Here is a 14114-nt window from a genome sequence, read left to right on the forward strand (position 1 = left end):
GTGCCCCTGCTGGGTGGAAGGCACCAGGCTGGGATCGGGCCCTGGCTACAGGGCCGTGGACCCAGGCCACATGGGCACGCTGGGAAGTGGGGCATAGGGTCATGTGACACGAAACATGAAACACAGGCACACGGCTCATGAGTAAGCACATGGACAAGTGGGCACAGATTCACAGGCAAGAGGGTCACCCCGCCTCAGCCAGACTCATGGACGCAAAGTGTCACACAGACCACAGAGGTCACACGGCACTATGGGACACGTAAACTTGATGGCCACAAGGGAGAGACCCAGGCCACGGAGTGCAAGGGACAGGGGAAGGCGGCCTTTTGGCACGACTGCACTGGACTGCACTGGAATCGTGAGGAGAGGGCAGTGGGGGCTGGTCTGGAGGTGCCTGAGGGCAGCCCCATGCAGACCCTGGGGCTCAGTCAGTCTTCCACACTTTGTTGAGCAGCTTCACCACCTCATCGTAGATGACGAACACAATGGCCACATCCAGGCAGACCCGGCCCAGGCGGGGGACCGTGCCCTTGTAGAATCTGGGGGGAGACAAAATGTGAGAAGGCAGATGAAGGACAGTGCCTCTGGAAACGGGGGGAGGGTCCAAACGTTGCAGGAACAGGGGCCTAAAGATAAGGATTCCCTAGGGGCTGGCTGCGGCTGGCAGGGGGTTTGGAGTGAGGCAGGTGGAAGGCCAGGAAGGGTCTGGGTGGGGACAACAGCCTTGCCCCTCCCCCACTCACGCCTTGAGCCCCTCATTCCTCAGGATCTGCAAGCCGCAGTCCCACGTGTTCCGGTATTTGTGTGCCTCCAGGCCCTGTAGGACACCAGCACACCACAACGCTCAGCAGCCAGCCCCTGTCCCAAGCTCCCATCCATCTTCCTGGCCCCACTCCCACCTGCATCCGGGTCTTGATCACATCCAGAGGAGTGTTCCCAAAGACACTGGCTGCGCCTGCAATAGCTCCGAACACTCCGGTGATCAGCGGGTTCATGGGCTTGTTGGGGTTGTCCCCTGGATGTGGGTGAAGGTTGTGGTCAGAAGGTAATGGGAGGTTAAAAGGGCTGGCTCTGAGGGCTGGGGTGGGGCATGGACCAGGGCATATGAAGGTGGGAGCCCCAGGGGGCAGGGCCCTGGTTGGGAAGCCCAAAGAGGGGGAGCCTAGCCCCAAAGGTTTGGAGATGGGGTCTTACAGTCACAGACATACCTCTGTACCAGTTGCGCAGAGATGTCATGACAAAGAAGCGGATGGCCTGGTTGGATCCCTGCTTCAGGACGGTGGCTGTGAGGCCCTGGTATGTCCCCTTCAGCCCTGGGGGCAGGCAGACGTGAGGCTCACACTGGTGCCTCCCAAGTCCCATCTGGGGATTAGGGGAGCCGCAGGCAGGAGCACCAACGAAGGAAGGGGAAGTGCAGGTTCTTTCCAGCCTGGCCAAGATCCCTGACCCCACCTGAGGAGGAAGGCCGAGTGGCTCACCTTGTTCCCGCACAATCTCTCTGACTCCATGGAAGAATCCTCTGTATTTGGGGTTGGAGGAGGTCTGGTCATGGATGAACTTTACCTGAGATAGAGGAAAGCAAGGTGCTGGCCCCAGGCCACCCTGGGAGGGCACACCTGGCCACGTGGCTTGTAGGCCCCAAGTCCAACAAGGTCGGGCCAGGGTTAGAGGTGCACTTCTTTCCCTGGAAACAGGGCCACCCAAGGCTGCCATGGGACACGAGTTCCCAGGAGACAAGCGAGTCTGCCTTACTAAGAAGTCTCTGCAGTTATGTTTGCTATTTCCCACAGTTTAGGCAGCAAACCCATATTATCTTATGTTTTCTGTTTACAAAAGTCTATTTTAAAAATCATAATGACCCTTTCCCGTTGCCTTCAAGACAAAGTCCACCCTCCAGAGGAGGCTCTTTCTGAGGGCCTCCTGCACTCAGCTCCTCAGACAGCTCCTCCTGCACACCTTGCTCCCTCCTGCCGAGACCCTCCCCACCTTGATGGTCTCCATGGGACACACGACCACCACGGCCTCGGCCACGCCGGCGCCCAGGCCGCACAGCAGCCCGCGTGTGCTGTCCAGCCGTCCCTGGGCGTCCCGCATGTGGTTGCTGAGGAACTCGAACATCCCGAACCTGGAGGCAGGAGGCAGCGGGGTGAGAGGGGCTGCTGCCGCCGGGGTTCCCTCCTGCTGCCGCCCCAGCCCCCTCACCTGACTGCCGCCTTGGGGATGGAGCCGTAGAGTAGGGAGCTGAGGCCTCGGTACAGGCCCCGGACACCATGGCTGCGGACAGTCTGCCGTACGCAGTCCCCTGGGGGAGAGCGTGGTCAGCGACGCCCGCCGCGCTCGGGACCCGCTCCCCGCAGCTCCCCGAGCGCACCGCCCTCCCGGGCCGCCCCTACTCACCGATGCCCCGGTAGCGCGGGGGGTGCGAGCGCTCGTCCAGCTGCAGCTGCGTCTTCACGTATTCGGTGGGGAAGGTGATGCAAATCTCGATGCCGCCCGCCAGGCCGCCTGCGGGGAGCGAGGACCCAGGCCCTGAAACCCCCTCCCTGCCGCCCCGCCGTCCCGCCCGCTACCGCCGGCACCCAGGCCCCTCCCCCGCCCCGGACTCTGTCCGGCGCCTGCACCGCGGGGAGGCCTCGCCGGGTCCCCAAGCCCCACCCCAGTTGTTCTGGCGAGGCGCGGAGGGGCGACACGCTGGACGAGCCCCCGCGCGCCGCTGGGGACCAGGGCCGCGCCCCACGCCCGACCCGGAAGTGAGGCGGGGCCTCGGCGTCCCCGGCCCACCCGGAAGCGCGGCGGGGCCGGTGGGGTCGGCGTGGCGCGCCGGGGTCCGTATCACGGAAAAGCCCACCTGCCAGGATCGCCTTCCCCGGGTGCGTCAGCTTGGCTTTCCCGGGGGCCGGCGCGGCGGCCGCCAGAGCGCGGGGCGCGTCCATGGCGGGCGCCCAGCGTCGGCCTCGGGTCCGAGCCTTCTGTCTTCGGCGCTGGGTCCGCTGCGGCGGTGGGGGCGCTGGCGGCGGGTTATGGCCCGGGGGGGCGGGGCGGCGGCGTCAGCTCCAGAGCTCCGCCCCGCGTGGTCCGACCCGGGCCCCGCCCCCAGCCCGCCCCATGCCGCCCGGGAAACTGAGGCCGGGGCGGAGCGCGCCGAGGCGGGCGTCGGGGCGGAGACGACGACCCAGCCAATTGCCGAGCCCGGGTCGCCGGAAAACGAAGCGTGGCGAGGCCGGGGGCAGGGTCCTGGGGAGGCGGCGCTGCCACTGGGCCTGGAGCTGGGGGTCAAGGTGCAGTCTCTAAAACCAGCCGGGGCTTGCAGCAGAGTCCGGCCCGGAAAGGAGCCGATCTCGGGGTCTTTGCATCTGCCATGAGCGACAGAAACCCCGGAGATCGGAGGTGGAGAGAGGGGCAGACCTTCCCCGAAACACGTGGGGCTCGCCCCATCCTTGCTGTTTGAGGGCTGTGCGGTTACCACTCCCCCTAGGGGATTTAGAGCTCGGTGCAGTGCGCACGGTCGGGAAAACACCTTAAATACACCCTGGCTGTACCCCTCTGGCCTGCTTTCCTGGGTAGACGCAGGTCCCCCAACAGCACAAGAGGTCTCAGCAACCTTTTGTCCCCTCCTTCCCACACCAGCACCAAGCAGGGAAGCTTTGCCTTGATAAACCGACTTTAATGTTCATGATCGGGAGGAGGCTCAGGCAGGTTATACCTTCGGTTGGGTCTGCAGAATGGCCTGGAGGGGGCAGCTCTGCCAGTGCAGAGTGAAGAGAGGGTGCCCTTCCCGCCAAGTGTCAGGGGATCCTTGCAGACAGGAACTTCCCAGGAATGCCTGGCTCCAGCCAGAAGGCCTGGAGGTGGGAGCTGACCTCCCAGCATGGCGGCTGGAGCTGGTCTTCTTGGGCAGCCAGTGGCTACGCTGGCCTCCCTGGGCTGTGGAATGGCTCAGAAGCTGCCATCATTGGGCCCCAGCAAAAATAAATAACGTCCAGGTGTGCCCGCCTCCCATCGGGGTCCTCTGTGCTTCTGGAGTGATGCGCTCCTTGGGGAGGTTAATAACTCGGTAGAGGGGGTGTTGCCACTGAGCACCCACTACACGCTGAAGCCGTACACTGGAGACTGGGTGAAGGCGGGAATGGAAGCATATCCATACGGGCAGCTGGTAGGGGCTGGCCCTGCAGCAGGGCCTGCTGTCAGCATCAGCTGCTGGCCTACACAGGGAGAAGCCAAGGGTGAGCAAGGCTCCTGCTGCCCCTAGGTGGCCAGGAGCCCAAGGAGCGGGGTTGCAGACCAGCCCTGACCACCCAGAGGCTGAGGCACGGGAGAGAAGGTGCCTTGAGGAAAGGGCTGTGGGAGCTGCTGTTGTGAGACCAGCCACAAAGGCTGGCCAGGCCTAGAGGGTAAGCTAGTCCCCCAATGGGACACTTGCTTAGCTCAACTGGCTGGGTCTCACTCATGCCCATCAAAATCTAAAAAAACCAGATAGACAAACATTGTGGGTGGGCACAATGACCCCAAGGAGGACACAGCTGGTAGGAGGCTTGAGACCAGGCTTACCTGCTGTGTGCTCACACCACACCCTTAGGCCTCTGTTAGTGCCGCAGTGCACTCCAGGACCCAACAGCCTCTCTGTGCAGTGGACACCAACCAATCTGTCTACTCAACAGCCATGCCATCCAGGCAGGCTCTCAAGTGCAAGCCAACAACAGCCTGGCTGCCGGGGGGCCAGGCAGGGCAGCACACAGCAGCAGCTCGAAGCTAGGCAGTTGCCAGGCACAAGGAGCAGGCAGGAGCACCCCCACCAGAAGGCAGGTGCCCTCAGACAGGGAGGACAGTGGCCATGCCTTTCCAACATTCCTGGATCACTGACCTTCTCCACAATAGGCAGCCATCGTGATCCTTCTGTCCCCTGCCCTGTTCATTCCCGCCCCGATCTGAAGCCCAGCCAGGGAAGGGTGGTGTGAATCGCCTCCCCTCCCCCTCCCTTCCTAGGTGACAGGGGACTAGAGGCTATGGGATACCACCTACCCAACAGGAGAAGGGAGGGCTCCACTACATGTTCCTCTTGCTTGCGCAGACTCTCTGAGGCATCCACCTGCCTGCAGGTCTGTCCACCTGCAAAGAGGCGAGAGCACATGAGTGCCTGCCTGATAGGCCGAGGGCAGTCTGGGCCTGGAGATGAATGTGGGGCTGGGAGGTAAGCGCACAGCCTCCAGGAGTTAGAGCTGAGGACGGGCACATGGGGCAGATGCTGCACCGGCAGTGACTACCACCCAACTCCAAGAGAAAGTGAAGCCTCTGTAACCAGGTGGAGATGGAGTGCCCAGAGGGGCCCTGGTGAACCCCAGCTGCTGTTCTAGCCCAGTGTTTTCCACGTGGGCACGTGGCCGCCAGGAGCAGTAGCCAGTGACCACTGGATGTGAGTGTGGCATGGATCACAGGGCCAAGTCCTCCTCTGGACACAGGGACACTGCCAAGACAATGTAGCACTTCCTGCTTCCAACCAGTCCAGGCTGCCCACTCCTCCTAAGGAGATGGGGCTTCTGACACCTGGGAGCCTCCACCTGGTAGGGTGGATGTGCCAGCTGCGAGGCGGGGGCCGTGACAGCCATCTGTGGACAAGCTGCTCCTTGCCCTTCCTTGGGGCTTCACCATGCGCTGCCTGCGCCGTGCAGTGCTCACAGGCTGGCACGGACAGGGAGGGAACAGAGTGAGGTTGCCCCATGGGGGCTGCAGGGCGGATAGTACTGTGCTCGCGGGGGCTGCAGCAACTGTACATCTGGGACCCCCCAATGAAGCACATGGGTAAGAAAGGAGACACAATTATGTGTACTCAGGTCTGGGAGAGATCAGGCCAGGCACCAGAACCCCAGCAGAGAGCCCTGCTGGCCCTGTGCACTCCCCTCTTCTTCCTCCATCAGACCAGGGCTGAGGGGAGAAAGGAGCAGGACAGCCATTGTCGACTCGCAACCTGTCCTCTCTGCCTTCAGCTGGCCGATGCCCAGGGCTGAGGGTTGAGGGCTGAGCTGGGCCCATACCCCCCACTGGGGAGAGCCCTGAGGCAGGGGGCTTCTCAGAGGTACGACCCTCAAGATTCCCAGATGAGTCAAGAGGCCCAGGACCCAGTTCTCTAGTCAGGAAGGGGCTGTGGCTTTCTTGTCTGGGTCCCTCCGCCTCACAGCACTGTGTCCAGTCTGCTGGGCCCTAGCCCAAGTTGAGAACCAGCCCACACCCCACCATAAGCCCCCTCCTCTCCCCACCATGACAGGCACTTGGTCTAGTGCTGGCAAAGGCATGTGGGGCAGCATCAAGGGCAGGTGCTGTGGCAGCCCCTGCCTTCCAGGAGGTGTCTCGGGGTCAGGGTCCTTCTAGCAGGAAGGCAGCTGTAGCCCAAGCACACTGTACCATCCTGGGTTAGCCGTGTGGCCAAAGTGCTGACCAAGGTGACACAGCTGCCAGGGTGACCTCTGTCATCTGCCACAGAGAGGGAGTGTGCTCCTCCAAGTCCTTGAAGGCCCTCTGGGAGTCCAACCCCTGCAGCAATGAAGGTCTGAGTGTGCTTGAGTTCCTCTTCTGCTAAACCACAGGCCTCGACTCCAGGAAGAGATTCAAGCCACATTCATCCCTCTATGCAGGGGATCAGAACAGACAGACTGCTCCCAGGTTAAGACAACTTAGGGCTAGGAAAAGCAGCCCATCATGGGCAGAGCAGTTTTCGCAGACAAGCTCCATACAACACAGACACCTCTCGCTGCTGTTCACTGTGGTTGATGATTGAGTGTTACAGGGACCCTTATAAATCCAACCAGCCTAAATCCCCTGGCAGCTCGCAGTGCAGGCCACATGGCCAGGGCTGCCCCTCGCCCACCCCTGGAGAGTCTCAGGAGGCCTCCTGCTCAGATGTGCTGTTCGCATGGGACTCCAGTGGTGCCTCCTGCTGCAGCAGGGCGATGGCCTTGAGTGGCCCCTGGACGGCCCTTGCTGGGATGGGCAGCTCCCAGGAGGCTCTGCAAACAGCAGACAGAGCAAGCCCCTGCAGGCCTAAGCTGGCAGCAATAGAGCCTCCCCCCACTGCCTGTTTCTTCCCTAAGTCCCACGCTAATTATCCGGAGGCCCCTCCCTTCCCTCGCACACTGAAAGAAGACTCAGCCCCTGGCTTCCTGGCATCGTCAGGCCTTCATCTGGCTGGAAGGTGAGGTGTATGGCTGGATGGGCAAGTAGGTGCTGCTGAGTGACAGCCTTTCCTCAGTGTTAGAAACAAACCAGACCAGATGACAAGAGTCTCTGGACAGTGGCTACAGAAAGGGACGTCTAGAGCTTTGACACATAGGGAGAATTTTAAAATCAGACACTGCCACCTGGTTAAACAACTCATCTGCTTGCAAAGAAAGCCAGAGTGGGACACTAGGGATGCCAAATGACATGTGAAGTGGCAGAAGCAATGTGCTGAGACATGAGGATGGCCTCTGGGCCAGGGAGACATGGGTCTGAGCCCCCACTTCACCTGTCAGTGTGGGACCCGAACCCCAGGGTCTGCAGCAGCTGTAGAGGGGATGACCACCTACCTTGTCAAGGGGTTAAAAGATTAAATAGTGTTAATATTCCTACTATGTGCTCAGCAAAAGGGGGGTGACCAAGATGGGTTCGCCAACAGCTGCACTCCCAACTCCACTGGAGGTGTGCTCTGAGGTGGATGACCCACAGCTGTGCACTGGAGGCTCCATCAGCTGGCACCTCACTGCTCTCACCCCATGAAGCCCCCTGGCAGTGTGTAGGAGAGCTGCTGCAAGGGGAAGTGCTTAGTTCTACCCAGCGCCCCCATGGTGATTTTCTAGAAGAGGCTAACACTTGGCAGAAAACCACTCAAGTATGAAGGCAAGGGGCCGGCTAGGTGGCGCAAGCGGTTAAGTGCCCGTGTTCCGCTGTGGCGGCCTGGGGTTCGCCAGTTTGGATCCCGGGCGCGCACCGACACACTGCTTGGCAAGCCATGCTGTGGCGGTGTCCCATATAAAGTAGAGGAAGATGGGCACAGATGTTAGCCCAGGGCCACTCTTCCTCAGCAAAAAAAAAAAAGAGGATGATTGGCAGATGTTAGCACAAGGCTGATCTCCTCACACCCATACACACACACACACACAAAAAAGTGAAAAAAAAAAAAAATGAATGAAGGCTAGAGGCCAATCCCAAAGACAGCTGGGGCTGGTTGGGCATTCTGGGTGGCCCCCAATGGGCCACCACAGGGACTCTGCAGACTGGGGCCAGAGTCACAGCTGTGCCATGCGGTGGCCAGGGAGCCACAGCACGGCCAGTACTTACTTTGCTAAGGTACTCCCTCATCACCTGGATGAAGTAGGGCATGGCCAGGTCCACGAGGTTGTGTCTCCAGGCCAACTCGAGCACCACATCTGGGGGAAGCAGATCGTAGCAGGCGAAGAGAGAGGCTGCAAAGCAATCCTGCTTGCCCTCCTCCAGGAACCACTGCAGCAACTTCTCAGCCAGCTTGGCATCCTGGGACTCTGCAGCGTGCTGCATCGCGTCCTACAACCAAGGCAGATGCACAGCTTGGGCCCACCTTGCCTCATGCCACCTGAGGTACTTTCTGAGCCAAGAAGGCCCTCCCCTTGCCTGCAGAGGAGTCCCTGTGTCTCCGCTGCCTTCTGGTAGGATGAAGTACCACTTCCAGGAAGGCTGCGGAGGGCACCGAGCATGGTCCAATCTGCTGAACATACACGGGTGTAGGTGCCCTGGGAAGCAGGGGCTCTGGTCTCAGAGCCAGACTGCATGCAGAGGGAGTGTGTGGCGCTGCCCTGGGGGCAGGCATTGAATGGGGACAGTAACAGCACCAGCAGTGCCTGCTGTGAAGGCCAGAGTTGCCGTGTTCGGGCCAAGAGCCAAGGCTATCCTTCCGGACTCAATGTGGAGCGCCTCTGAGGGACATGGTTAGTGCTCAAGAAATAGCGACTTGCCTTTTCTTCCAGACATAAAAAAGTCCCTCAAAATCCCTCATTGCTTTCATACTTGCAAATTTCTTTGTCTAAAACATAATTTAAAAAGTCATACCACACAGTGAGAAGTCATCAGTAAATCAGTGATTTCTATACCCATTCTCCATTTTCTAGCCACAATGGCAAGAAATGAATAACCCAGGTAGCCAGTGCGTGTGTCAGCTCCCTCAGCCTCCACGATAGCCCTCTGCACAGGTATTACCATCGCCCCCTTTCACAGATGAGGAAACTGAGGCTCAAACGCAATCTGGCTGTCCACTAACCACGGCTGCTGCTACGCAGAGACAACTGTTGGCTGCTATTGTGGTCACTGCTCCTGGTGCCTGCTGGGTCAGCTCTGACACGAGCCTGTGAGGCCTGTTCTAGAGACTGCCACATAGGATCCAACGCCCTGTAAGCCAGCTCTGCAGTGCCCCCTCTTGACCCTCCTTCTAAAAGGAACCTCTCCTGTCTGCTGCTCGGTTTGCCGAGTCCCACCTCATGCTCACACTGTTCCTATGAAGGCACCAGGCCTCTTTTTTTTTTTTTTTGGCCAAAGTCAGCTGAGACAAGTGAAAGCTTCAGTGCGGTCACTGCTTGTCACTCTCCCTGCCATGTCCTCCAGTCCAGCTGGGCGCACCTTCGGCTGGCTTGTCTTCAACCTGTGCCTAAAGGTGGGCACTTTCCTCCCTCCACAGGCCTTGGGGATTATCTTACAAACTCTCACAGCCTCAACTGCCATCACCAGAAAGTGGACGTTTCCAGAACACTTGTGCTCCAACTGCCCCCTGGCAGCGTCCTAGCCGACTCAGGTACAATGAGCCCCACAGGTGACCTCTCAGTCTGTGCCCTCCTCCTGCGGCCTGGAACCAAGCTCGAGTCTGAGATTCTCTCACACGTTCCCACCCTTGTCACCATACCCTGCCTGTGTCACTATCAGATCATCTCTCTACCTCACCCCCATCCCTCCACTTCCCTCCCAAACCACTGCTCCTACCAGAGCCCTGCTCCAGCCCCTTGCCCTGCCATTCACTGTCACCCCAGGGCCCGTGACTTCACCTCCACAGGCTTCTGTTCTTCACTCCTGGGCACGAGGGGCCCAGGTGTTTCTTGCCTAAGCACACACCTGTGTGTGGGCCCCCAGCCCTCACCCAATCACGTCCCAACACCTTCCCTCATGTCCTGCCTGATCCACTGTTCCTCAGCGGTCTCAGCCTTCCACACGCAGTCCCGGCCCCCTCTGCTCAGCTGTACTCCCAGGTAAAGCGTGTATACCACAAGGTGGTCACCCCTGACGGCCGGCTGCTCACGATGCTTTTACATTCCACCTCTGCAATCTGGAAAGTATACTTGCTGCTCCACGACTGTCCCAGGAGCCATCAGTGGCCACTCACCACCCTGGGGTGGCATGCTGTCACCACCCATTCTCCTGGGACTTCCACCCAGGGCAGCTGACACGTGTGTGTGTATTGGGGGGCAGTTGGTGGCCTGTGCATCGTGGGCTCTTTAGTGCCTCCACCTACTAGACGTAGCACTACACCCCCAGCTGTGACAACCAATGTCCCCTGGGGGTCAGAGTCACCCTGGCTGAGAACCACTGCACTGGAAAGTATGCCAACTACTTTCTGCCTGTGACTTTGTCCTTCTAGATGCTCTTCCTGGAGCATGTCACTCTGGGTGGGATCGCTGGTTGGAAGAGGATGGATGCCCCTGTCAGTGCCCACAGCACCGAGTGCTCACTCACCCACTGCTCGAGTGGCCAGGAGCCGGTGCATTCAAGACCCTGACATGTACCACAGCAGGATAGGGTGGCTGTGACATGCCAGCCAGGAGTGGCTTCCCTCCGGTGTGTCAGAGCCCTGCTGCCACCTCCTAGGGCCAGCACCTGAGCACTCTGATGTGCAGTCTCAGAGCTTCTGTGGCAATTTCTCTCAGCTCCCTCTGCAAGGGCCCTGTCAGCGCCCCAGAAAGGACCAGGAACATGGTCACTAAGGGCAAGGACGTGTCATGTAACAGTCCCAAAATGGAGGCAACAACTGGGAGTGAAGCTTGACGTGGCCCTGATATCAGTGGTCTCGGGCCTCAGCCCACATGCTGTTAGAGGGAAGCACCTGTGCTGGGCAGAGGCTGGCAGCAGTGTGTGTCCTGGGAAGGTACTCAGGAATGCCAAGGACAGCTCTGGGAGTAACACCCTTAGGTCAAGCTCATGGCCTGTGGAGGGGCTCCCGGGGGCTCCTGGCACATGGAACCCTTGGAAATCAGCTCAGCCGTGCAGCATATTACCACAAGGGCCCTTTTGTGCAACTGCACTTTACCCTACTGGGAAGACGCCGAGGCCAGGTAGAGCAACAGCGATGCCTCAGGGCCTGAGAGCTCTCAGACAGCCCACTCTGACTCGCAGTTGCCTGGATCTGGACCTGGACCCAAGGATGGTGCTGAGCCACCGCTCAACGGCAGAAACAAATATTTTGAACATGATCTTAAGTGTTTTTATTCCCCAAATCTTGATAGAAAGTAAAGCAGGTGCCCAGTGAACACTGCCACACTGCTTAGGGAGAGTGAACCTCACAAATAACTGTTGGGAAAAGAATCAACTCCACAAGAGCAAATCTTTTGATCCAAATAATTTTTAAAAGGCGCTATGTTAACGATAGAAAACGATTCTCCAGATTGCTCCCAACTCTCATCCCGTGTTGTAAAAACGCTCCCCTCTTAACACACCCTTTCCCTCCACCCAAGAGGGTCTCTTGGCAGGGCTTGTGATCTACCCATCCCACAAAGCAATGGGAAGCACACGTGGGCGGGGCATGGGGACACTGACCTGGTAGAGACGGTCCTTCTTGCAGAGCTCCACGCTCTGGACCCACTGGCTGTTGCCCTTGTACAGACCAGCGGCAATGCGCCTGAACTCAATCAGTGGTGCTTCTCTAACCGCTGTGCCAGGGCGATGCTGTTAAAGTTATCATAGGCGTCGACAGATGCTCTCAAATCCTAGGAGGACATGGCCTTTCCGTGGGTCAGGGACACACCAGGCACGCAGAAATTACTCAGTGGGGGTTTCTGCTGCTACGGCCTCAGAAAGGTTCCTGCCCGTCTACTGGTGGTGCCCTGTGGGGCCCATACTCCCTCCTGTGCAAGGGCAGCCTGCTGGGAACACACTGGTGTGTGTAGAAAGGGGCTCTCCAGATCCCGAGCGCCTAAGGCTGGCTGCAGGGGTCCCTGGGCACGGGAGGAGGGGCCGCCCTCTGATAGGACTCCTCTCCCCACACTCACCTAATAATCCTCCTCTTCTGTCAGCAGGTGGTTGAGCGCCTCATTCACACTCTTGTTGTTGTGGCCCTGGACTGACCGCAGGTAAGGCTTCACCAGTGGCAGCTGGCCTGCCTGATGTCAGGAGAACGGTCAGGGCACTCAGACAAGTTGTCAGGGGATCACTGGGCTGGGGGCCCTTGATGCACTGACAGGCTGGTGCGTATGGCCCAGCTCCAGGTCTCCTTCCAGACACCTAGAACTGACAGGCCCTACGCGCGCTCACGCAAAAAGGGCAGCTCGGGTTACTCGGCAGACACCAATTTCACCTGCGGACATTCTGGCTGGAATGCAAAACTGTATCTGAAACCTAAAGTAATTTGATACATTTAATCTTTAAATTGGCTGGGGATCAATTTCAAATATGATTTATTAAGCTACTACCACTCAGATGACCTTAGCCCGTCACGTGCTTCTCTGGCCCCAGGGCTCTGGCTGACTCACTTTTGAAAAGAAGCCAAAAGTCCCGGTGTGGTCCAGCCGGGGCGCCAGCACAAGCAACAGGTCGTTGATGAGCAGAGATTTGTAATCCAAATAGAACTGCGAGGCTTTATAGAAGAGTTCCACGTTGGCGACCTGCGGGTGGGGGCCGAGCTGAGGGTCAGCCCCTGCCCACCTTCGGCCCCACTCACCTGCCTCAGATGCTGCACACTCCACTGTGCCTCCTTCTGATTTTTGCTCAGATGTACTTCATTAGTGAGGCCGGCCGTGACCGCCCCTCACAAGTCTGAGCCCCCTCTCCTGACATCCCCCTTTCCCGTCTCTGCGAGACATTCTTTTCCTCAGCACTTGCCACTCGATGACCTAAGAGGCAGACCTTTGTTTCCTGCCTCACCCCGGTATCTGACATGGGGTCGACACTCAGCCAGTGTCTGCTGAGAGAATGAATGAGGGGGAATAAGCCAGAATACACCCAAACAACAAAAGATAGTTTTACCTAAGCAAGATTCCCCTAACCCTCCTTGCAAAGCTCAGCCTGAGCCGTAAGCAAATCCATTAACACGTTCTATTACATCCCCACTGCTCTCTGGCAAGATGCCGTGGTGCTCAGACGGGCAGCCCTGGTCAGCAGAGAAGGGCTGAGCTGCTCCGGGCTGACCCTGTGCCCACGGGAAGGCTGTCCTCCCAGGCTTGCTGACTGCAGGGCCTGGCATTTAGAGGACAGCAAGGCAGTTCTTGCCCTCCAGAAGGACATGTGTGAGGCTGGCGGTGATAAGCGTGTCCACAGGAGGGTGCAGAGGTCCAGGAGTCCGCAAAGGGTGCACTGTGACGCTAAAGCCATGCTGGGAGGAGGGGGTGGGCACAGTGCGAGCCCTCCAGCCACGCTGGGTTCAGGTGAGCCGGCCACAACGTGGGGCCCAGTGATGTCTGCAGATGGAAAGGCAAAGGAATGGGACCGTCCACAGCCTTGGTGGTTACTGTACTCGCACCAGTTACTGACAGCTTTACTCTCCTCTCTACTCCCTGACTCAGATGTGTCCCTCTCAGACCACACCACTCACTGTCACCACAGATTCTGACCTAGATCAGCCGTGGGGTCCCTAGCGCCCGCCCCGTGGACGCAGAGGAGAGCGGTGACCCTTGCTGTGGGCACAGTTGCATCAGAGCTCTGGAACCTGCTGTTCTTCCAGGCTGGCCCTTTGACTCAGCAGTATGGGGCCGGATCAGGGTCTCCAGCCAGACCAGACGTCTAACAAGCAGGAGGGCCTGTTGGCACATAAAGTGGGGTCGAGGGGTATGGGCACTGGGGCTGGAGTTCACCTTCCGTGGAGAGCTGCCTCGTTTAAGCCCCACTGGCAGGCCTCCTGCTAACAACACTTGTAGGAGGAC

The 14114-nt window shown here is 59.1% G+C and overlaps 2 protein-coding genes across 3 annotated transcripts in view; both read right to left on the reverse strand.

Annotated features, from left to right (window-relative positions):
- Window positions 1-346: 346 nt before the first annotated feature.
- SLC25A1 (solute carrier family 25 member 1) lies at window positions 347-3039 on the reverse strand. Of its 2 annotated transcripts, XM_058532139.1 has the most exons (9): window positions 2849-3039; window positions 2398-2505; window positions 2203-2302; window positions 1987-2125; window positions 1479-1563; window positions 1209-1313; window positions 900-1015; window positions 744-817; window positions 347-539 (listed from the first exon to the last, which is right to left on the reverse strand). In XM_058532139.1, the coding sequence occupies exons 1-9, from the start codon at window positions 2931-2933 to the stop codon at window positions 425-427; spliced, it is 927 nt and encodes a 308-aa protein (XP_058388122.1). In that variant the 5' UTR covers window positions 2934-3039; the 3' UTR covers window positions 347-424. The 2 variants fall into 2 exon arrangements, with proteins under 2 accessions (XP_058388122.1, XP_058388121.1); XM_058532138.1 differs by lacking the exon at window positions 744-817 and having other exon boundaries at window positions 2849-2953.
- An 84-nt stretch (window positions 3040-3123) lies between these two features.
- CLTCL1 (clathrin heavy chain like 1) overlaps window positions 3124-14114 on the reverse strand; it is a 118370-nt gene continuing 107379 nt past the window's right edge. The window contains 7 exon segments of the mRNA XM_058532261.1: window positions 3124-4202; window positions 5020-5106; window positions 8308-8529; window positions 11797-11894; window positions 11897-11966; window positions 12249-12359; window positions 12729-12860. Coding sequence (XP_058388244.1) covers window positions 5044-5106; window positions 8308-8529; window positions 11797-11894; window positions 11897-11966; window positions 12249-12359; window positions 12729-12860 — 696 coding nt within the window. The 3' untranslated portion in view covers window positions 3124-4202; window positions 5020-5043.

Source organism: Diceros bicornis, chromosome 35 (assembly GCF_020826845.1).
Source record: "Diceros bicornis minor isolate mBicDic1 chromosome 35, mDicBic1.mat.cur, whole genome shotgun sequence".
NCBI classification, from domain to species: domain Eukaryota; kingdom Metazoa; phylum Chordata; class Mammalia; order Perissodactyla; family Rhinocerotidae; genus Diceros; species Diceros bicornis.

Excerpts from the sequence above, each read along its gene's own strand:
- SLC25A1 (XM_058532139.1), bottom strand. The coding sequence starts at position 2,933 with ATGGACGCGCCCCGCGCTCTGGCGGCCGCCGCGCCGGCCCCCGGGAAA. Across the intron at positions 2,506-2,848 it reads GGGGAAGGCGATCCTGGCAG|GCGGCCTGGCGGGCGGCATC; the intron begins GTGGGCTTTTCC and ends CGCTCCCCGCAG. Across the intron at positions 2,303-2,397 it reads CCCGCGCTACCGGGGCATCG|GGGACTGCGTACGGCAGACT; the intron begins GTGAGTAGGGGC and ends GCTCTCCCCCAG.